The sequence below is a fragment of the Pogoniulus pusillus genome, chromosome 8, assembly GCF_015220805.1.
Source record: "Pogoniulus pusillus isolate bPogPus1 chromosome 8, bPogPus1.pri, whole genome shotgun sequence".
In the NCBI taxonomy this organism is placed as follows: domain Eukaryota; kingdom Metazoa; phylum Chordata; class Aves; order Piciformes; family Lybiidae; genus Pogoniulus; species Pogoniulus pusillus.
The window spans coordinates 20738333-20761332 of record NC_087271.1 but is presented as its reverse complement, the minus strand read 5'-3'; the positions used below and the strand labels follow the sequence as shown (position 1 = coordinate 20761332).

Below are 23000 nucleotides of genomic sequence, written 5' to 3'. Positions count from 1 at the left end.
GTAGCCAGGTGGGGTTGGTCTCTTCTGCCAGGCAACCAGTGACAGAACAAGAGGACACAGCTTCAAGCTGTGCCAGAGCAGGTTCAGGCTGGATATTAGGAAGAAGCTCTTCACAGCAAGAGTGATTGGCACTGGAAAGGGCTGCCCAAGGAGGTAGAGGTGTCCCCATCCCTGGAGGTGTTTAAGAGGAGGCTGCATGAGGCACTTACTGCCATGGGCTAATTTACTAGAAAGTGTTAGGTGATCGGTTTGACTCAGTAATCTTGAAGGTCTTTTCCAACCTGATTAATTCTGTGAGTCTGTGACCCACATATGTTATGTCTGAAGAGTTGATTTTGTGATTTAAGAACGTGTTTATCTATAGGTTAACTTGATGTCTTTAATAATTACCATAGGTGTTGTTTACACTTATTTTTCTTGGTCTGTCAGGCAAATGTGACTTCCTACATTGATAACAAAAAAAACCCAGGTTATTTACTTTTCATTTGTTGAAGTAAAAAAAACCCAATCAACCAAACAAAAAAAAAAATAAAAAAAAAAATTTAAAATCCATTTATTTCCTAACTCCTTCTGCAACACTGCTCAATTTCTTGTTTTCCAGAGTGCTTTCCCACTTTCTTAGAGGCAGTATGAAAGATAAAGAGTTTTCAAAAAGAGGAGGATCTGGGAATTCTCAACTGCAAGTTAGCTCCTTGGCATTTTTGTGATGAAAAACCACAAGTAAACCTTCCTATCACTCTTCAACTGATCTGAAAAACACATTTTCTTTGCCTTTCCATATAAATCTTGTGTCTATTAGAATATGAAAGGTTGGTTGGTTTGTTTGTTTTTAAATTTAATCTTTGTTCTTATTCTGAAGGTGCTGCAGGAATACTCCCAGAGTGTCACAGAACATGCAATGTGATTGTATATTTTAGTTTTACTTTGCTCAAATTGCAATACTCTCAACTTCTTGAGACAGCAAGTGTGCCTGTTGCTGAAATAACATGTTAATATCAGTAACCTTAAGGACAGAAAGCATGTAACAAACCAACAAACCAAGTCTGCACCATAAAGGAAGCAACACTAATTTCTAAAGTATATGGTAAGATTTTCCAGAGCAGGATTAGACACAGATGATCAGACAGAGAGAGGTTGTTTCCATCTGCAGGACAGCTGCAGTGAGGCATCATTGTGGGCACTCAGTGTCACTGATAGTAAGACCCAAGCCACTTCTATATATGTATTTTTAAGTCAGGTATCATTCTGATGAGACATTTGAAATACTCAGCAGCCCTCATTGTGTCTTTTCTGGGCCTCAGCCACCTGGGTGTATTTCTAGAGACACAGACTTTGCTTTCTTCAGGATTCCCACACAGTTAAGTTCCAGCTAAAATGCTGAGGAGACAGAGGCAAACTATTTCAAATACAGCATCAGTGAGGTTGGAAGCACCTCTGGACATCGTTCAGTGCCACTCTCAGCTCAAAGCAGGATCACCCAAAGCAGGCTACTCAGCAGCTCGCTCAGTTACGCTTCAAGTGTCTTTAAGAATGCCAACTCCACAAAATCTTTGGGGACCATGTTACAAATGCTTCCATTTTTTAACATCTTCATGGCCCTCTCCTGCACTTGCTCCAGCATATCCACATCTGTCTTGCTGTGGGGAGCCCAGAACTGGGCACAGTATTCTTGCTCCAGTCTCACCAGTGCTGAGGAAAGGAGAATAATCACCTCCTTTGAACTCATAGAATCATAGCATGTCAGGGGCTGGAAGGGACCTCTAAAGCTCATCTGGTCCAACCCCCCTGCCAGAGCAGGATTACCTAGAGCAGATCACACTGGAATGCATCCAGATGGTTCTTGAATATCTCCAGAGAGAGAGACTCCACAACCCCCCTGGGCAGCCTGTTCCAGTGCTCTGTCACTCTCACAGGGAAAAAAATTCTTCCTCAGGTTCACATGGAACCTCCTGTGCCTCAACTTCTACCCATTGCCCCTTGTCCTGTTGCTACTCTCAGAAATGCTTTCCCTAATGCAGCTGAAGATGCTGCTGGCCTTCTTTCCCAATATATGTTTACAGATGCAGCAGAATTTTAAGGACATGGTTAGTTTAGCATTTCCAGGGCCTGCCTACATATCAGGGAAATACAAACTATATTGTTCTGCTAATACATGTTTTATGTCAGTATCAGGGACTGTATTTATGGTCTTGGTACATGCTTATCTTAAATAAGTGGCCCATTAAAACCAGTTGTTTGAGATGGCTATGTACTGCCTTGTGAAAACATCTGTGCAAAGCTCCAAAGGTAACCCTGAAAACCTCTAACAGTGCAAATCTGGGTGTCTTCCTAGGAATGAAGGCATCTAGGGAAACTGCAGTTCTAAAGACAAGGAATTCTCAATCATGTCATTACTGCTGAGATCTAAAGATGGCAGATTAAATCACTATTATGTTTAATTCACAGATAACCTTTCGTAGCAGTAACATCCAGCTCATAAACTTCCACAGTTTCCAAAAGCAGTCCATACCATTCCAAGAGCCAAAAATCCAATTCTCCCTCATGTATTCTTGAGACCCTTCCACTTCCTCTGCAGCTGCCCCAGTACAACCATGGACAATACACTTATGTCCTGACAACACACACATTTTCTGTGGAGAAAGGTCCATTTCCAGTGGCTCCTCAGGCAGTCTAAAGCAATGGCATGTTCTATCAGATTTGTTTGTCTTGGCAAGGAATAGAGCAACCTTGTTCTTGAAAAAAAAATGTCCTACATTTAGTTCTTCATCTATAAACAATTTCCATCAGTTCTTCCACCTGCAGAATATGTCCTTGTTTGGCAAACAATGTGCAGTGTTTCTTGTTCTACATGTCAAATTGTTCCTGTTCTGCATGAGCTATGACGACTTAAAGGACCAAAGCTTCATGTGGTGCAAGGAGTTTATTCCCTCTGGATCCAGTAGTACTCTTTTTGTTTAGTTTGGTCCATGATTTCCTCACATTTCTCATAGTCTGTGATTGCAAAAAAATGGGAACAATTAGGCAAAGCAGAACTCCTTGCCATTAGTGACACAGCAGTACACAAGCCAAGACACAGTCTAGCTAATGCCTTTTTACCTTCTGGAATAGTTTAAAGCAGGATGCAAAGCATTCTTCTAAAATACACAAAGTCCCTTCTACTCTTTTTTTCTATAAAGCTATGCCAAAAGCCCTGGAAAAGCCTTTGGACTCTTCAGCTAACATGCTCAAAAGAAAACTGGGGGACTGGCAAATACCCACAATATAATTAGGACAATACTGGGACTCAGCTTAACAAGATGTAAAGCAAAACACCTTTCACACCCCTCCCAACTCTCACACATCCATGCTGAAGTGAGATTAAATATCAGATGCTAGGAAGTAGAGTAGCTCTTCCCGAAACAATACTATGTTGGCCCAGGTGGTCATGACCTGCACAATTTTTCATAAACCGACTTTCAAAGTGTTTCATAGCTGCCTCTCAGTCTCAGAGATGTTGAAAATCTTCCTCAGCTTTTTCCAATGCAGACCAGATGTTGCACTGTGATAATTCTCTCATGGGCCTTTTCCATTTTGACTCTCCATCAGCTAGAGATCCAGAGAGACATTACTTGAAAAACAGGAACCATAAAAGAGCCAGGAACTTATAAATTAAAACATAAACATTAATTTGTTTTTCAAGATACAGATGTCTTTTGTCAGTTCAAGCCTTGATCTCTCCACCAGTTAAAGGCAACAGTTGTTCTGCGGAGGCATGCGCTGGAAATTAGCCAATGGGCATTAACTTTTGGTTCTGATTGAACTGGAGAAAATTTGAAACAGAGACACAGAATTAAAAGTTGTGATAGTAATTAATGGCTGATGCAGTTTTAAAATGCTTGTGACACAGAGCTTAAAGAAGTGTAGAATTATTGGACCTTTTGGACAAGCTGGAAGAGTTTCAAGTTGTCTTTGGTGATGGCAGGGGCCTTTCCTTCTCCTTACCTTGCTGATCTGTCTGTGCACATGGTGAAAAACCCTTTCTGAGGAAGTGGATTCTATGGTAGCAGCAGAGTTGCAGCAATGTGGCACCACCACAGAATAACAGAATGGGCTGGGCTGGAAGGACCTCCAAAAGTCATCTAGTCCAAACTCCTCTGAAGTCAGTATGGGCATACTGTCAGCTAGATCAAGTTGCCCTATTGAGTCTCACCTACCCTATTGCAGTCTCACCTGCAAGGTTGGAAGAGAAAGGGATAGAAGGCATGGACAGTACGGAGTAATGGAACTGGCTGATATCACAGACACAAAAATATACCGAATTGTATACTTTAAATAACTATTCTGGTAAAAGGCTACAGTAGCATTAATCCTGTTCCTCAGTAACTTCTACAGCACAGTGTCCTTACAGAAGTTAATTTCCAATACAAAATAGTGATCAACATAACCTGAACTTTGGTACCAAGGATCAGCTCTGCTGGGTTTATAAAGAGATGGAGCAAAAGTTTTCCTCCTTTTGATTAAAAGAAAGAATCCACTCTCTCACTTTGCTGCAAACACCTACGCTGCTGAAAATAAAGCATAGAATACTAGGCCAAACTACAGACCAAAACTGGAATTAAAATGTCTTTATGAAGACACTGATTTAAGAGAATTCTCTCTCATGCTATGAACAGCAGTGCTTGGAGCTCAGCTGCATACATTTGATTTTGTAGTAACAACACATCAAGCCTTGTTTTCAAATGGCCACAGGGAAAAAAATCTGTCTTTTTACAAAGCTAAATCACTTGATACATAAGCATTGTTACATCTCTTCATATTTTCTGTTAATATTGTTGTACTAATATTTTTAGTAATTCTAGGTCAACATCAATACTATATTAATATTTTTATGTCAATACAAATAAATATTCACAGATTTCAAACAGTAGTAGAAAGGCCAGAGGCAACAAAAGAAATTATTTATCAAAATGTAAAGAGATAAGGCTGAAAACGTTCTTTTTTAACGTCACCTACATGTGAACTCATTTTTTGTCCTTATGTGATGGTTTGGGGGTTACCCCGCCCCTCCCACACTTTGTATTTGCCCCAGCTAACTCAGACGGCCTCTGGGAATATAGATGAAGCAATTTATTTACAGCTAGCAGAATTTACAAGCAGCTATTTACAATATATACAGTTATATACAATTATATACAGAGATATACAAAGGATAAACAATACAAAAGCACAACTCCCCTCCCAGAAACCTAAGTCCCCAGGAGGGGCTCTCAAACCACCCCAACACCTCCCCCCGGCCCTCTCAACCTTACCCCAGTTCTCAGGAAGAAGAGAGGTGCAGCCAAGAGGTTAGGGAGCAAGGTTAGTAGGAGCAGGGTTAATGAGATGTGACCAGGTCTAAGGCCAAAGCAAGAGTGAGAGACAAAATGGAGAATGTTTTCTTCTTCTTCCCAGAGTTCTCAGCGTGACTGTGAGAGAAGTAGACACAATTGTTTTTCATTTCACTGCCCGTTATCTAGTTCTGTTACCAAAACATTCCAGCTTGCTTCAAACTAGCACAATCCACCCCTTGTCTACTTCGCTCAAAGTATCGCTGAGAATTATCCAATCTAATCTAAACCAATATTTACACTAAAACAATATATACAAGTTCAGTTCACACTTCAATCAGATGTAGGTGATTCAAAAGCTCAGAACAGGGACTCCCAGATGATGTTGGGTTCGTGCTCACGTACTGTAGATTCTATCGTAGATTCTCTCAGTGTTGGGCGCCGATGTTACCTAGAACAGAAAACTCCTAACAGCTTAATTTAAACTCTCTCAGCTAAAGTTAAATTTCTCTGTGGAATACACTGGATTTCACCATTCTCCTGCATTACCCAGTAGGTATGACCAGGACCTTCAGCAGAAACCACCCCTCGGACAGGTTTCCCTTCGCCCGAAGGAGAAAATACCCAAACAGTTTTCCCTAACAGATTCTTTTCACGTACAACAGGAACTTTATCACCGTCTACTGTTTGGACCAAATCTGATTGTGCAGGTCCTGCTCTGTTTACTGAACCTCTACTATTTACCAACCAGGTAGCTTCTGCTAAATGTTTGTCCCAGTTTTTCAGAGTTCCACCCCCCATGGCTTTTAGGGTGGTTTTCAGCAAACCATTGTAGCGTTCAATCTTCCCTGAAGCTGGTGCATAGTAGGGTATATGATAGATCCATTCAATACCATGCTCTTTGGCCCAGTTTTTTACAAGATTATTCTTGAAATGAGTACCATTGTCTGACTCAATTCTCTCTGGAGTTCCATGTCTCCACAAGATTTGTCTCTCCAAACCAACAATAGTGTTACGTGCAGTAGCATGTGGAACTGGATAGGTTTCCAACCATCCAGTGCTGGCTTCTACCATCGTTAGCACATACTGCTTGCCAGAACGTGATCGAGGTAAAGTGATGTAGTCAATCTGCCAGGCTTCACCATACTTGTACTTTGACCATCTATCACCATACCATAAGGGCTTGATTCGCTTAGCCTGCTTAATAGCAGCACAAATGTCACAGTCATAGATGACTTGGGTGATAGCGTCCATGGACAAGTCAATTGACCTATCACGAGCCCATCGGTATGTTCCATCTCTGCCTTGATGTCCAGATGAGTCATGGGCCCACCGAGCTAAGAACAGCTCACCTCGGTGTTTCCAATCAAGGTCAATGTCAAGTTCAGAGTTGGTATCAACTTGAGCAATCTTAGCAGCTTGATCTGCCTTCTGGTTATGTTGATGTTCCTCAGTTGCTCTACTCTTAGGCATGTGTGCATCTACGTGCCGCACCTTCACTGGAGTTTTCTCCAGCCGTGCATCAATGTCCTGCCATAGATCAGCACACCAAATAGGCTTTCCTTTCCTCTGCCAACCATTCTTCTTCCAGTCCTTCAGCCAACCCCATAGAGCATTGGCTACCATCCACGAGTCGGTGTAGAGGTAAAGGATAGGCCAATTCTCACGTTCAGCCACATCAAGAGCAAGTTGAACAGCTTTTACCTCAGCGAACTGACTGGATTCTCCTTCTCCATCTTTCGTTTCGGTAACTCTCCTGGTTGGACTCCAAACCGCTGACTTCCATCTTCGCTTGTTCCCAACAAGACGACAGGAACCATCTGTGAACAAAGCATAGTTCTTTTCCTGATCAGAGAGATCACCATAGGGAGGAGCTTCCTCAGCACGAGTTATTTTCTCCTCTGGAGGTTTGGAACAGTCTGTGCCTTCCGGCCAGTTGGTGATCACCTCCACCAAACCAGGTCGGTCAAGATTACCCATTCGTGCTCGTTGGGTTATCAAAGCCATCCATTTAGACCAGGTTGCATCTGTGGCATGATGCGGTGATGAACCCTTGCCCTTGAACATCCAGTTAAGAACTGGCAGTCTAGGAGCTAAAAGCAATTGTGACTCAGTTCCAATCACTTCAGAAGCTGCTTTCACTCCCTCATAGGCTGCTAGAATCTCTTTCTCAGTTGCAGTGTAATTTATCTCTGAACCTCTGTAACAACGTCCCCAGAAACCAAGTGGACGACCACGTGTCTCATTTGGAGCTCTCTGCCAGAGACTCCAAGTTGGACCATTGTCACTGGCAGCCGTGTACAGAATGTTTTTAATGTCCGGACCAGATCTCACAGGTCCCAAGCCCACTGCATGGACTACTTCTCGCTTAATCTGATCAAAGGCTGCTTGTTGTTCAGGTCCCCACTCAAAATTGTTTCTCTTACGAGTCACATCATGCAGAGGTTTGACAATCTGACTGAAACCAGGAATGTGCAGTCTCCAAAATCCCACCACACCAAGAAAAGAAAGTGTGTCCTTCTTACTGGTGGGAACAGCCATGGTAGAGACTTTGTTGATCACATCCTGAGGAATGTAACGGCGACCATCCTGCCACCGCACTCCCAGAAACTGAATTTCTTTGGCAGGTCCTTTGACCTTGTCTCTCTTAATGGCAAAACCTGCTTGCAACAGAATGTCAATGATTTTGTTACCTTTCTTGAAGACTTCCTCAGCAGTTTGGCCCCACACAATGATGTCGTCGATGTACTGGATGTGCTCTGGAGCTTTACCTTTCTCCAGTGCATTGTGGATGACTGAGTGACAGATGGTTGAGCTGTGTTTCCACCCCTGAGGCAAACGATTGAACTGGTACTGGATTCCTCTCCAGGTGAATGCAAACTGAGGCCTGCACTCCTTTGCTATGGGAATAGAGAAGAAAGCATTAGCAATGTCTATGGTTGCATACCATTTAGCCTCCTTCGATTCCAGCTCGTACTGGAGTTCCAGCATGTCCGGCACAGCTGCGCTCATGGGTGGTGTCACCTCGTTGAGGGCACGAAAGTCAACTGTCAGTCTCCAGTCGCCTGTAGGTTTGCGCACAGGCCAGATGGGACTGTTGAAAGGTGAATGAGCTTTCTCGATGACAGCCTGACTCTCCAATTGACGAATCAGCTGATGAATGGGCAACAAAGAGTCACGGTTAGTTCTGTACTGCCTATGATGAACAGTTTGAGTTGCAACTGGCACTTCCAGGTCCTCTATGTCATGATGTCCCACAACTGCAGATTCATCAGAAAGTTCAGGTCTAACAGACAATTTCAATTTATCATCCTCAATCTCTACAGATGCTATTCCAAAAGCCCATTTATGACCCTTAGGATCTTTGAAACAACCTTGTCTCAAAAAGTCAATTCCCAGAATGCAAGGCGCATCAGGACCAGTTACAATAGTATGTGTCTTCCACTCTTTACCAGTTAAACTGATCTCAGCCTGTATCTTAGTTAACTCTTGAGATCCACCAGTGATTCCAAAGATAGAAATGGACTCTGTCCCTTTACAATTAGATGGCAATAAAGTACACTGAGCACCTGTGTCAACTAAAGCCCTGTATTTCCGAACTCTTGAACTGCCAGGCCACCTAATGAATACATTCCAATAGATTCGGTTCTCTCCACTATCCCTTTCCTCCTCCTGGCTGGAGGCAGGGCACCCCTAATGCTGAACATGGCATGTAGGGTGCACACAATGATTGGTGTTGTTGTGAGAGGAACTGCAACTGTTGGAACAATTGCAGTTGCTCTCAGGAGCTGAAGAAGTGACAGCTACTTTCCTGGCATTGCTGCCTCTGTTTCTGCCACTCTGCAGTTCCCTAACCCTCTTTGAAAGAGCTGAAGTAGGTTTACCATCCCATTTGTTCATGTTCTCACCGTATGTGTCACGCAGAAGTATCCACAGTGACGCACGTGATTGCTGCTGTCTAGGTGGAATTTGTCTCCTCCTGGGCTGGAATTGCCTTGCAGGAGGTGGGCGTCTGTTCCTGACGGCAGAAACATTCACCCATTCAGATGATGCAGGAATGGTATCTTTTACCAGATTTTTGAGATCCTCCTTCAGTTCTTTCATGCTCTCCTTAATGCCATCTCTTATACCATCTTTAAGCTCTGTAGTCATAGTCTTTATGGCACAGATTATACCAGAATGTGACAAGCTGTCCTCAATCTGCCTGAGCTGATCAGTGAATTCACCAACAGTGAAAGATCTTCCATTATCACTCCTTGCTAGGAACTTACTGGCCAAGATGTTAGCATAGGATGAAGGAGCAAGCTTAATCAGCTTCTTCATGAGACCTGTTCCCAAAGGAATATCATCAGGCTCATGAGTACCATGATCTCCATAAAGCACTTCCTTCACAGCAAACTCCTTCAGAAGCTTAATTCCCTGCTCAACGGTGTTCCACTTCTTGGCAGCCCATGGCAAATCATCTCGGGAAGGATATCTCATAGCCACAGCCAAGAGAAGGCGTGTCCACAAGCTAACCCTACCAAGAGGACTTGCTAGGTGTTTGTCCACTCCACTCTCCTTAGTGAGTGGTCCCAGCTGCTTGGCAGACTTGTCTCCTACCTGCAGAGCATTAGCACCAATGCCACGGCATCTCACTAGCCAGCTTAAGATTGGCTCACCTGATTCCCTTGTGTATTCCTTCCTAACTTCCCTGACCTCTCTGAGTGGATCCTTTGAGCCTTGGATGTCATCTTCCTCCTCTTCCTCCTGTTGTTCTGGTGGTGCCGGGCCTAACACAATCTTCCTCATAGCATTCCTAAACTCATGGGAACCATCCTCTCTCTTGGCAGCTAACCTCACAGCACTCCTCTCACTTGAGTATTGTTGTCTCAGCACATCTACAAGGTCTCGCAGACTAACTATCTCCTCTTCCTCCTCTTGCTGCTGATCACCAGAGGTCCCCTCTCTTACATCCTCCTGCGAACCACTCTTTGTCTTAGCTTTTGCCTTAGCAGGTGCCAGAAGGGCCTGAGCAGCAACAGACTTGGATGTGTCTGCTGGAGGATTTGAATCTTTAGGAGTCTGACTTGGAGGGTTTGAATCCTTAGGGGTCTGACCTGGAGCTTGTGAGTTCAAATCTGCCTTGCTTTTAACAGGAGGATTTTGGTTCTGGTCTGCTGGCTGGGGGTTTGAATTGGCTGAGCTGGTGTCATTAGGATTTGGACTGACTGGGCTAGCGTTACCAGCATTAGCATTAGCATTAGTGGGATTATTTGCCTGTCCTCCTGGGATGCCTGCCAACCCTGAGGTGTTATCATTTTTGCTGGGAACATTCTGATTTTGGGTACCTGCCTGTGCTCCTGAGGCTCCTGCTAAACTCTGCGGCTTGTTTTGGTTATCCTTATCATTGTTTTCGTTAGTGGCGGGAACACTGGCTGTGTTCCCAGCACTCGGAGAAGGAGGGGCAGAGGCTGGCAAGGGGGAAGCTGGTAACTGTGTTCCCTTGTTTTGCTGTGAAAGAGACTGCTTCTGAGACACAGAAATTTTCCTAGCTCTTACAGAAGCTGGTTTTGAATTTTTCACACATAATGCCAAAATTAATATGAAATTTAAAACTACAAGAGCCAGTATAATGCCCAGCATCCCTGCCATGCTCTGTTTCGAGTAGAAATCCTTGCATGGATTTGGCATTTCAGTTTGGGGCTGGATGACCCTCATGAGAGCAGTAGATAAAGCAGACTCTCGATTGATTGTAACATTATTGACAAAAACTCTTGTAATATCACTAGTAATATTCTCAGTGACACTAAAACCAGCATAACCAAGAATAAAATCACCCCAGCTCCAGAATATGTTTGAAAGCTTAACTTTAGCCTTCTTAAAAACTACATGAAGCAAGAAATAACCAATTTGATCTTTGATCCAGTTGTACACAAAAAACCAGAAAACAGGCCACACAGCAATCCCCACCAAGTACAATAGCTGCTTGATTAGCTTCATCTTAATTCCCAGAGCTAATTTCCACTCACTGAAATATCTAGCCCCACGTTGGGAAAGCCAATTAAAAAATGTGATGGTTTGGGGGTTACCCCGCCCCTCCCACACTTTGTATTTGCCCCAGCTAACTCAGACGGCCTCTGGGAATATAGATGAAGCAATTTATTTACAGCTAGCAGAATTTACAAGCAGCTATTTACAATATATACAGTTATATACAATTATATACAGAAATATACAAAGGATAAACAATACAAAAGCACAACTCCCCTCCCAGAAACCTAAGTCCCCAGGAGGGGCTCTCAAACCACCCCAACACCTCCCCCCGGCCCTCTCAACCTTACCCCAGTTCTCAGGAAGAAGAGAGGTGCAGCCAAGAGGTTAGGGAGCAAGGTTAGTAGGAGCAGGGTTAATGAGATGTGACCAGGTCTAAGGCCAAAGCAAGAGTGAGAGACAAAATGGAGAATGTTTTCTTCTTCTTCCCAGAGTTCTCAGCGTGACTGTGAGAGAAGTAGACACAATTGTTTTTCATTTCACTGCCCGTTATCTAGTTCTGTTACCAAAACATTCCAGCTTGCTTCAAACTAGCACACCTTAGAAAGTAGCAATTCACAAGTCACATCTCTTTCCTTCCAAACCAACTTCACACAGCTACACAACTCTTCTGCCAGTGGATTACTTCAAAGTTTAGTTTTAAACTTTGAGTTTCCAGATGAAATCTGTTAGTTCGAGAGATCCCGATTACTCTGCCATGTTTAGTAATCATCCCTCTGGTTTTGATGCAGTGCAGCTGAATGTTTTATCATACATATTTGCAGGGGAATGTACCAAAATTGCTCTTCAGGGTCTTGATGTGCTCAGTTTCCTTCCTTCTCATATAGGGATAGACAAGTAACAATAATCTCTAAAAGAATCTGACAGAAAAAGCATCACTGAATGCTTGGCCTTGTCCTACACACCTCCAGTGATTTCCGCATTCACCAGTGCTGGCTTTTTCTGCTCAGATAAAGGAAGCAGTCTGGCCTTAATACCAGAGGTTTTCCTTTCTCTGTCCACAAGTTCACTTGGTGGAGCAGGGACTCTGAACAATCCCTATCCCTGCCCTGCCCACCTCTGGAATTAAATTCTTACTTTCTAACACTCTTTTACTACAAGCCTTACATATGAAATTTCTTTTCCTAAGCTACAGCTTCTGATCTACATTTGATACCATACTAATATCTGTCTGTACTTCTCTTGGTGAATTGTTCATGTTTCACTGTTTAAGCACAGGCAATTCTAACTAACTGTTCCCACTTCATATGCTCTTCCCTTGAGGGGTTAACTAGCATCTGCCTGCTCCCTGCCTCTTAAGGAAGAAACACTTCTCACAAAAAGGAGCCACATAGCTCCCTTCATGGCTTCATTTCACACTAAGAAAGATTTTAAGGAAGTACATTTTTGTGTGTGTGTGTGAAATTCCCAGACTACTGAAGGATAAATATCTGTCTCTTTAGATTCAGTATGAAGTAAACAGTTACTTTAAGCTAACCTGCAAAGTGGCAGATACACACTCACTTCTACAGGTAACTTTAAATATTAAAACATACAGTACCTGCTATGTCTTCAAAGTGAAGATTTCATTCAGATTCCTCTCAATAAGAACTAGGAAATTATTTCCTGTCTTTGTCACATCCAGATAATGAACTTTTGTCTCATTTTTTAATCACTGTGCTTAGTCAAGACATCCACCTGTAGGACTGGCAACCTCAGTTCTGCTCCCAAAGGAGAGGCCCCTGTGTATGGGCCCTCTTCACATGTCATATTCCTATTTACTCTTGTCATCTCAAGTAAGCCACTCTAAAAACTTCCCAGAGTACAATACTTTCACAGCAAAGGGAAAGAAAATTAGAAGCGGTTACATATTCAGTTAGAGATCACAGAAATTTAGGGGTTAGAAAGGACCATCAGAGATCATCAAGTCCAGTCTCTCTGCCAAGGCAGGATGATTTACCCTCTGAGTATATTGATTATTTATAGTATTTAGTCAGAAGAGATCTCTGTGAGATTAAGACTGCTGGACTACCTTTTAATAAAATATTATGTTGCTTGGAGGTGGGGAATTGTACCAGAAAATGAAGGAGCTTTATTACATAATTTATGTTAAAAAACACTAGGTTAACCTGCATGGATACTATTCACAAATAGGAATCTAAATTCAGATTAAAGGGGACTGACCTGCTGGAAAGCAGTGAAGAGGAAAAGGACCTGAGGGTCCTAGTTGATGGGAGGTTGACCATGAGGCAGCAAAGTGCACTTGCGGCCAGGAGGGCCAATGCCATTCTGGGGTAGATTAGAAGGGCTGTGGTTAGTGGGTTGAGAGAGGTTGTCCTGCCTCTCTGCCCTGGTGAGGCCACATCTGGAGAACTGTGTCCAGTTCTGGGCCCCCCAGTTTGAGAGGAACATAGAACTGCTTGAGAGTGTCCAGTGTGGAGCCACAAAGATGCTGAAGGGAATGGAACATCTCTGTTAGGAGGAGAGCCTGAGGGAGCTGGGGCTGTGCTGCTTGGAGAAGAGGAGACCAAGAGGTGACCTCATCAGTGGTCATAAAGATGTAAAGGTAAAGGTGAGTGGCAGGAGGCTGGAGCCAGGCTCTGCTGGGTGATGCAAAGGGCACTGGGTGGCAGCTGAGGCATAGGAAGTTTCATGTAAACATGAGGAGGATTTTTTTTCCCTGTGAGGGTGACAGAGCTCTGGCACAGGCTGCCCAGGAGGGTCGGCGAGTCTCCCTCTCTGGAGATATTCAAGAACCATCTGAATGTGTTCCCTGTGTGACCTGGTACAGGAGATCCTGCTGTGGCAGGGAGTTGGACTGGATTAGCTTTTGAGGTCATATCAGTCCCTGACATTCTGTGATTCTGTGAAACCAGTTGAGACTTTAGTGACTTATAGCACAAAACCCAAACCCTAATCCCAAGATCAACCCTAGCCCTAACGCTAACCCAAACTGTCTAGCCCTAATGCTAACCTTAATCCTAACGGCCTAAGCCTAAGGCCAGCCCTAATGGCCTACCCCTAACACACTGACCTTAACCCTATCCCTCATGGCCTAAATCTAACCCTAATGGCTGAAATGCTAACCATAGAATAGAATCGAATCATAGAATCAACCAGGTTGGAAGAGACCTCCAAGATCATCCAGTCCAACCTATCACCCTGCCCTATCCAGTCAACCAGACCATGGCACTAAGTGCCTCATCCAGTCTTCTCTTGAAGACCCCCAGGGACGGTGCCTCCACCACCTCCCTGGGCAGCCCATTCCAATGCCAATCACTCTCTCTGGCAAGAACTTCTTCCTAACATCCAGCCTATACCTACCCTGGCACAACTTGAGACTGTGTCCCCTTGTTCTATTGCTGGTTACCTGGGAGAAGAGGCCACCCCCCACCTGGCTACAATGCCCTTTCAGGCTAAGCCCAAACCTAATGGCCTAACACTAATCATAACCCTAATGACTTAACCTTAACTCTGAAGGCCTAACCCTAACTCCAACCCCAACATAAACCCTAACAGCCTTACCTTAGCCTTATCTCAATCTCTACCCTAATCCTTACCTTTAACCCCTAACTGTAAGACATCTCTAACACAACTCTGATCTTTGCCTCCAATGCTATTCCTGACCCCTAAACCCTAACTGTAACCCCTAAGCCTTCTGACCAGCCCCATAGAGGCACAGGTTCCCACATCCTAAAATCCCCTTTATAATATAGTAGATACGGGATATTTTTTTAAGTATAAACGAGTACCTTTTTCTCAATACCTATGTAATAACGCGAGCTTTTTCTGTTGAGTTCCTCACACCCGTAGAGGCAGGTTTGATTTTCAGGGCATACAGACGCTAGGCAGCAGAACCGAGCACTACTGAGGCGGCACAAGCCGCTCTGCAGCTGCAGTGACCACTATCGAACACATGGTGGCAGCACTGCACACAGACGCGGCGCCTCCTGCCCCTGCGCGGGGAGGGCAGGGCAGCTCCTTCGGCTGCCCCATTTGCCTCTTCCATGCAACACCGCGACACTTACCTGCCACCCCTTTCCACCGACACGGCGAAAATCGAGCTGTCGGCTAGCTCTCATCTCCACAGCCTTTTGAGTTAGGCGCTGGGGAGCAATTCTGTGTCATGATGGGGGCTCCGAAAGACCTGTGCATCCCTGCAGGGGAAAGGTTGGGAGGACCGGCCCCAAACCAGCATGGGAAAAGTGGTTGCTTCTGAAAATGTTTCTTTCTTTGGCATAGAGACGTATCTCAGGAGGGTAGAGGTTTTAAATCCTTGCTACAGGTGGCATTTATGCACATTTTAGAAACATAGTTAACATTTGCACTTCGGTGTCTATTGAAACGGAAATGTATTAATATAATAGCTATCAATACATTCCTCTCTACACTGTTATATGTATATAAAGGTATATTTTGTCACCTTGATGCTCAAGTCTAAATAGAGAAGTCTAAAAAGATTCCTATTTCCAACCAGATCTCATGCTTACACTTATCTATAACCTCTAGGCTAGTGAGAGCATCTGCTTAGATTTACTATGTAACACAGTAAGTACAGATGGCTTCATTCTGACTTTATTCCTACCTAAAGTCATAAAATGAAGCTAGAGATGAAGCAACTTCAAAGTCCATTATTTTTTAACTTATATATACACAAGATATTTTTATACTGTAAACCCCTTTGTCTCTCTGGTTTGGATTTTATGTTCTAAACACCTTCACCTAATACAGCAGGTACAGGGGGCTATTTTTAACTCCTTTTTTATATATAAATGAATAACATTTTTTCAATGTGTGCATAAAAATATTTTTATTTCAACACCTTGCTCCCATGCTTACAGTTTTTAAACATTTTAAAATCCTCTCCAAGAATTTTCAGACACTTCAACCCGTGCAGTGCTGCAAGTACCCTTTTTGGGGGACACCCCTACCCAAAAGTCAGACACTCACCTGCTCCTCTGCTGCATCATAGCCTCCTGCCAAGTGACATCATCACTCCACCCAGAAGACCCTATTCCATTTTATTCACCCCCCCCAAAAAGGCACAAATCTGCTCATCCATCAGCTCATTACTGTAGTAGTTATATATGTACACATCTTCCTCCCCACAAAAGGAGAGCTCTGCTAGAGAAATAAAGGTTAGGGTGGCCCCCTCAAATGATATCAGCCCCCCGCCCCCAGCCCCTGTCCTGCAGGCTGGTGGCTGCCCCATGGTGGGCAATGTGGCAAAGGACAGCGGCATGTCTCTTTCCTCAGGCTTTGAGCATCTTCTCATTTTGGTTTGGAACCCCTGGAAGCTGTGCTAGTTAGAAGGCATCTGTCAGCTACACGTGTCAGGCAGAGCTAACATTTGATGAGGCTCTAGCCAAGCTAGGCTGGAATATTTTGTTCTCTGTGGTCCTTCTTTCCTTCCTTTTACATACCCAAGTCCACACCCACAGGTCTCCTCTGCTTGTTTTCCAGCACACCAACAAGGGGTCAACAACATGAGGACTGTTTTGTCTGTGATGCCAAAATGCCTCTCACCTCAGCTGCCCTGGAAACGCTATACATGGAGAGAGGCCTTCGGGCAGAGTGCTGATGGACTCTCTGTATCCAGAGGCTCTGCAGTAAGGTGGAAAAGCTCTGATGGGGTCTGAGCTCCCAAACCAGAACCTCTTGCACTGTTTTTTTCTCGTGCTGTGGTGGCTGACCCCACAGGGAGATCTGCACCCTGTTCAGTCAATGTCTGAAACTTATTTCCCTCACCTTCAGGTCTCTCTTGCTAAGAAAACAGGACACAAAATGCTTTTTCTGCCACAATCTTCACTGAGACAGAAAACACATTTTGTATTATTTGTGCATGTGACTGGTATAATTGGTGACATTTGAGCCCTTAATAGAGGGGACATGTAGTTAATAGGTTAAATCAGTAAAAAAAACCAACCAAATCTTAGGTAAAAAAAACATAGTGTGTCTACTATAAATGTTTTTTTGTAGCACTGGTATGTTTGTAAAGGTAGACACCTAAAAAAACCCTACTAACCAGTACCTATTTTTTGTTATAAATCAGATACCACACTATTGTATGCTACCTATTTTATAACAATAAATTTCATGCATACACAAACGTATTTGTATTTAAAAAAAATATATAACAACTCTTGGCCAAAGTTGGTTAGAAAGAAGGGAGGAAAGCTCCTTCAAAATGGAGTAAATGGCTGTAGTCACCAGGGAAGTTGTACTTAAAAAAAATCAAGGAAGGATATTCAACTTGATACTCACTTTCTAAACAAAAACTCATGGGTGTTGATCCCACAGTAATTTGCTGTTATTGCCAAGCCTGAACTGCCTACATCATATTGGCTGAAGCATAATGACTGAGCTAGAATACTCCTTGAGTAGGTAACAAGATTTGCACCTGTATGTGCATGTTCAACAGTGCAAATAGAGCTTACCTATGCAAGACAGGTGGACCATGTTTCAAAGACTGCTTTTTCTTAGGCAAGACCTTTAGCTTCTGATGTAAGAGCTGCAATACCAGGTACATCACATAAACCCCACTAAATATTATGCAACTGTTGTCTCTAAAATAATGAAAGAAATATAATTCATTCAAAAGAAGATTTGTGTTCCTCATACAAAATAAATGCTTTTATTTCAGGTATATTTTGGGGGGAAAAAGCATGAAGGAAATGGTATTTCAGTAGCAAGTATAACCTAGACTAAGAATGAAGAATTTAAACATGTGAAATGCACTGTTTTTTCTAGTGATATGGAAAAAAATAGCATCATCTTGCAGTGATGAAAAACAGAGCAACATCCCACATCACTGCTACTCATTGTTTTGTCCGGGTGCAGGACAACTCTCCTCGTACTTTTTCTTCAAGCCTCTCAAATAGATGCGCAAACTGTCTGGATCCAGGCGAGAATTTCTGGCAGTTTGAACCAGCCTCACTGCTAAATGGTACATGGCTTTCTGTTTTGTCATCTCAGGAGTGCTTTTCTGCCTGTGCTGTTCTTAAAAACATACACTTGCATTAAAATATTAAATCAACTATACGTTCTATTATTAAAAGAACTATTTCCCAGCCTATTTCTTATTTCCTGATTCTTGGTTTGTACTCCAACTTTACATCCAATACTACTTTAACCATAAAGATTGCTTTGTGTGGTACCTCACAGCAATTTCAGTATCATCTCTTAGAATGATTGCCAGGAATCCAAATTTGAGTGAATTCTATTCTTGTAAAACTAGGCAGTACTTATCCCATAGCCTTTAAGAAGCTGAAAATATATTTTTTACAAAAACTAGGAATTATATAATGAGGTTTTTCCAGTACATACCAAAATTTGCTTTGCAATATGATTTGTGATTTCCTTTGCATCTGAAATTATAGATGATGGTAGGGAGGAAACTTCTGCAGCTTTTAATCCTAAACACACAGAACACAAACCAAGATGTAATTTTCCCCCATCTTCCATATTATGTTTGCCAGTATTAGCTTAGCCTGTTTTTTAAAGGGTAAGTTTTCATTTTTATTAAGATAATATTAATATATATATATATATATATTTGCCTCAAACAAAAAAAAAACCCCAAACCCACCCAACCACAAAACCATCATAATTTTGAGAGTCTACTTTGTTGTAACACTACCTCTAAAAGGCACTTCCACATAAAGTTACTTATGTTTATACTGTCACCGGACAAGGTAAGACACATTAGAGGTTAAAGGGAAAAAATGGCACACAGTGACGTTGGCAGCTTTCTCTGTTGACATTCTTAATCTGGCAGGCCAGAGAATACTGAAGTGGCACCAAATGCACTCTCAGTTAAATCTTGATGCACAGTGGACATCGAATGATAGAATGGTTTAGGTTGTAAGTGACCTCAAAGATCATCTAGCTCATGTTCCAACTGCAGACAAACTACCAGTTACTCAGGGTAAAAAAGGACATGTTACATATTTATTTTCCACCCTAGCATGACATTTTTAGTTTCCTTTGCCTGTGACTGGCTATTCTGAGGAAATTCTGTGCTTCATCAAACTGTAGGGTTAAAATTTAGAAAAGGACAAGACAGTCTTCACACCCTCTCAGAATCTAACTTTGCTCTTGTAAGGTGAAGTCAAGATACTGAGTGTCCTATTCTTTGAGAACACATTAAACATATAATTTCACTGGCTTAGTGATAGTGTAGAATCTGAAATTGAGTTTGTACTGCCAAAGGGAAAGAAACTAATTCTGAACCTCTGATAAAGAAACATTTTAAAGTCCAGTTAATTGAAGCTTGACCAGAAAAAAAATCTGTCATCTTCGGTTAACACTAGTTTGCAAATTCATGTGCAGCTCGTTTCCTACTGATTAAATGCCACCTAAATCAAGGATCATATTTCAGAAGCTAATATTTGGAAACAGGGATTTCTGTACCTCTTGAAAACAGGCATCTTATGCACTGCAGTCACTTGCTTACATTGACTCATAATCTGTCAATCCCTTCAGCATGACTGCTTTATTCTAAAGTTAAAAATCAAGTAAACCCACTTTCCTGAGAACCCTGGTGCTCAAAATTGCCTTAGGTTGATACGCAGTAAAACTCCTGTCCTTTTCAAAAGAAATTGGATTCCTTTTTGTTAATCAACAAGGTCAGTCAGGTAGCTACCAACACTAATAAAATGGTTTTTTTCCCCCTGTGAAATATGTTTTTAATTCTTCACATTACCCCAAACTACTTCAGCAACTGAGGGAGCTGGGACTGTTTAGTTTGAAAAAGAAGCAGCTGAGGGGAGATCTCATTGCTGTCTACAAATACCTGAAGAGACATTGTAGAGAGGCTGCTGCTAGGCTCTTCTCACAGTTAGTTGGAGACAAAACAAGGGGGAATGGTCTCAAGCTGAGGTTGGGGAGGTTTAGATTGGACATTAGGAAAAAGTTTTTCATGGAGTGGTCAGGGACTGCAATGAGCTGCCCAGGGAGGTGGTGGAGTCACCCACTCAGGATATGTTTAAGGGTGGTTTGGATGTGGTGCTTAGGGATACAGTTTAAGGTGAATCTTGTAGAATAGGCTTCTAGGTTGGACTTGGTGATCCTGAGGGGCTTTGCCAACCTGCATCTCTCTGTGATTCTGTGATACTTTCTCACCACGTGGTTACAAAAATATTTGCAACATATTACAAGTCTGTAGTTACCACTCTGTGAAGAGATACAAACTCAGCAGAAATCTTACATAATCTTTACTGAGTTACAATTGAAACCATTACCATAGTTCTTTTCCTCTGTATATCCTTTAGAGAGTGTGTAAGTGTATGCAATTTTCTCCTTATTTCCTGAACTGCTTCTCACATGTTGCACTTCAAAATGGTAATTTTCCACATTGGGATATAAAGCATCTATATGACACAGTTCCAAGAAATGTGTAGCAAACAATGTAAATGCCTAAAATATGGAAATGAGAAAGAAAAATTATTTTGGAAATGATCATTGCAATAAATAATAAAAATAAACTTATCTCACAGATGGCCAAATTTTCCTACAAAACATTGAAAACCTGGCTCCAAATTACCAAAGCAAATTAAAATCTTGAAGTGATGAGTTCTGCCATTGATACAGATCACAGAACCCCAGCATGGTGGGGGTTGGAAGAGACCTCTTGAGATCTTCCAGCTAAAACAAGGTCACCCAGAGCAGGCTGCACAGGTTATCTTTTGAAACTGGTGTCTCTTCCACTCTTTTCTCAATAGAAGGAAACTAACATCAGAAGTAACGGGACATTCATATGATGTAGTAACAAAAGATAGGAGGAGAAAGATCTTCAGAGTGATCACATTTGCCTTCCCAAGTCACTGTCACATGATGGGGCTGTCCAGGGACGACCGAACACCTTCCTGCCCATGGGAATCATGGTTTGCATTGGTTTGCTTTTCCTGCTAAACTGCTTTCATCTCAACCCACAACTCTTTGCACTTTTACTTTTGCCTTTCTCTCCCCAGTATCACTGTGGAGGAGCAGGCAAGCAGCTGGGTGGGCCCTTGGCTGCCTGCTAGGCTGAAACCACACTGATGAGCAAACAGAAGCCTGGTTTATGCCAATCTCTTTTTCTCTTTCATAAGTAGTGAACAGTAAAAACCACAGTGACAAATACCATATTCAGGCAAAAAAAAAAATCTATAAAACTGAAGGTAAAATTTAAGAGAATAATACACTTATTTTCAGTATGACAAAACAATTCTAGAGATTTTAAATAATTTTCAAAACAGAATTACCTTTAAATTCAACAGACATTCACAAACGGCGTAACAAATACCAATACCTTCTTCAGCACTGGTACCTCTGCCAAGTTCATCAATGATGATGAGAGATCTGTCATTAGCATTTTGTATGATGTATGTTATCTAGGAAAATATTTAATGTGTTAGCACTCCTACAAATGCCTTTCTTTAATAGGAATACTTTAGTGTTATTCAAATGAAACTTAATGCAGAAATAATAATTAAAAAAAAAAACAACTCATCAGATCCACAAATTTTACCTTTTCTCAGCTTTCAAACAGTTGTCAGTCTTAATCATACTCAGCATTCTTTCTCTCTTCCACTGAACTACAACTTTCCCTCAAAATGATAACAATTTGGGAGAGGGAATTAAGTATGCTTAGACTTCTGAAAATAACCACTTAAGACCCCAGAAATAGCAAAACATTGGAACTACTGTCCAAAAGAGCACTGGTTTGTATTTAAATGGGTACATTTCCACTTAAGACATTCCTGAGTTTCTGTGGTTTACCTCAAGGTAATAAATGAATGCTGAACTTCGGCCTACTTTTCAAAGTATACTCTTTCAGTGGGAATACACTAGTGCAGTTTCTATTATCTTAACAGTAAAAATAGGCCTTGGACCCTGGGTTAGCTCTGTTTAATACCTCTTTCATTTCCTTCATGAATGTTGATGCATTTGTTTCTATATCATCATCCATACCTATTCTGGTAAAAATTTGTTCTGCAATTCGAAAAGAACAATACTCTGCTGGGACATAAGAACCTACAAAACAAGTAAAAGGTGAGTTTTCTCATATCAGTGTGACAAATGCCAATTTGCCTGAATGTGTCTATGGGGAGAAAAACAGAATTAAAAAAAACAAACAGCTTTACATTTGGTCTTCTCACACTGTAGAGTAGAGAATGCATCTTAATCTATAAGGTTTCATAACATTAAGTTATGCTCTGCAAGCAAAAAAGATATACATGCTATAATTAAAGAAGCTTTTCAGTAAAAGCTTAAGAAATCCTATGTCTGAAGTAGTGCACCAGTCTAAAGGGATGCAGAATTGAGAATGCTAGGATCAATTTACATTTCTGTAGCCACTATGTTACTAATTGCAAGGAATCTGAGTTGCCCAAACCCAAGACTATATTGGACTACATTTATCAGACTCTAAGGCTTATTAGTTTTATTGCATAGAAAAGAACAGGAAACCTGAAGAAAGACTTTACAGTCTCTTTTATTCATTAAATTCATGCTTTTTAGCTAAATTCTGAAGAACTTGCAGTTCCTAAAGATTGGCCCCAATAACAGAATCATAGAATCACCCAGGTTGGAAAAGACCTCCAAGATCATCCAGTCCAACCTAGCACCCAGCCCTAGCCAGTCAACTAGACCATGGCACTAAGTGCCTCATCCAGTCTTCTCTTGAAGACCTCCAGGGAC

At 42.1% G+C, this 23000-nt stretch overlaps 1 protein-coding gene across 8 annotated transcripts in view; it reads right to left on the bottom strand.

Moving 5' to 3' along the window:
• Positions 1 to 15993: 15993 nt before the first annotated feature.
• The window catches only part of MSH4 (mutS homolog 4), a 28311-nt gene continuing 21304 nt past the window's right edge, over positions 15994 to 23000 (bottom strand). For 2 of the 8 annotated variants that reach the window (XM_064147528.1, XM_064147530.1), the window contains exons 16-20: positions 22216 to 22334; positions 21563 to 21691; positions 20561 to 20735; positions 18645 to 18733; positions 17924 to 18312 (exon numbers count right to left, since the gene is read on the bottom strand). In XM_064147528.1, the coding sequence (XP_064003598.1) occupies positions 18133 to 18312; positions 18645 to 18733; positions 20561 to 20735; positions 21563 to 21691; positions 22216 to 22334 (692 nt within the window). In that variant the 3' untranslated portion in view covers positions 17924 to 18132. Of the gene's footprint in view, positions 17885 to 17923; positions 18318 to 18644; positions 18734 to 20560; positions 20736 to 21562; positions 21692 to 22215; positions 22335 to 23000 lie in introns of those variants that run through there. The other 6 variants (XM_064147535.1, XM_064147536.1, XM_064147532.1 and 3 more) reach the window with 5 other exon arrangements.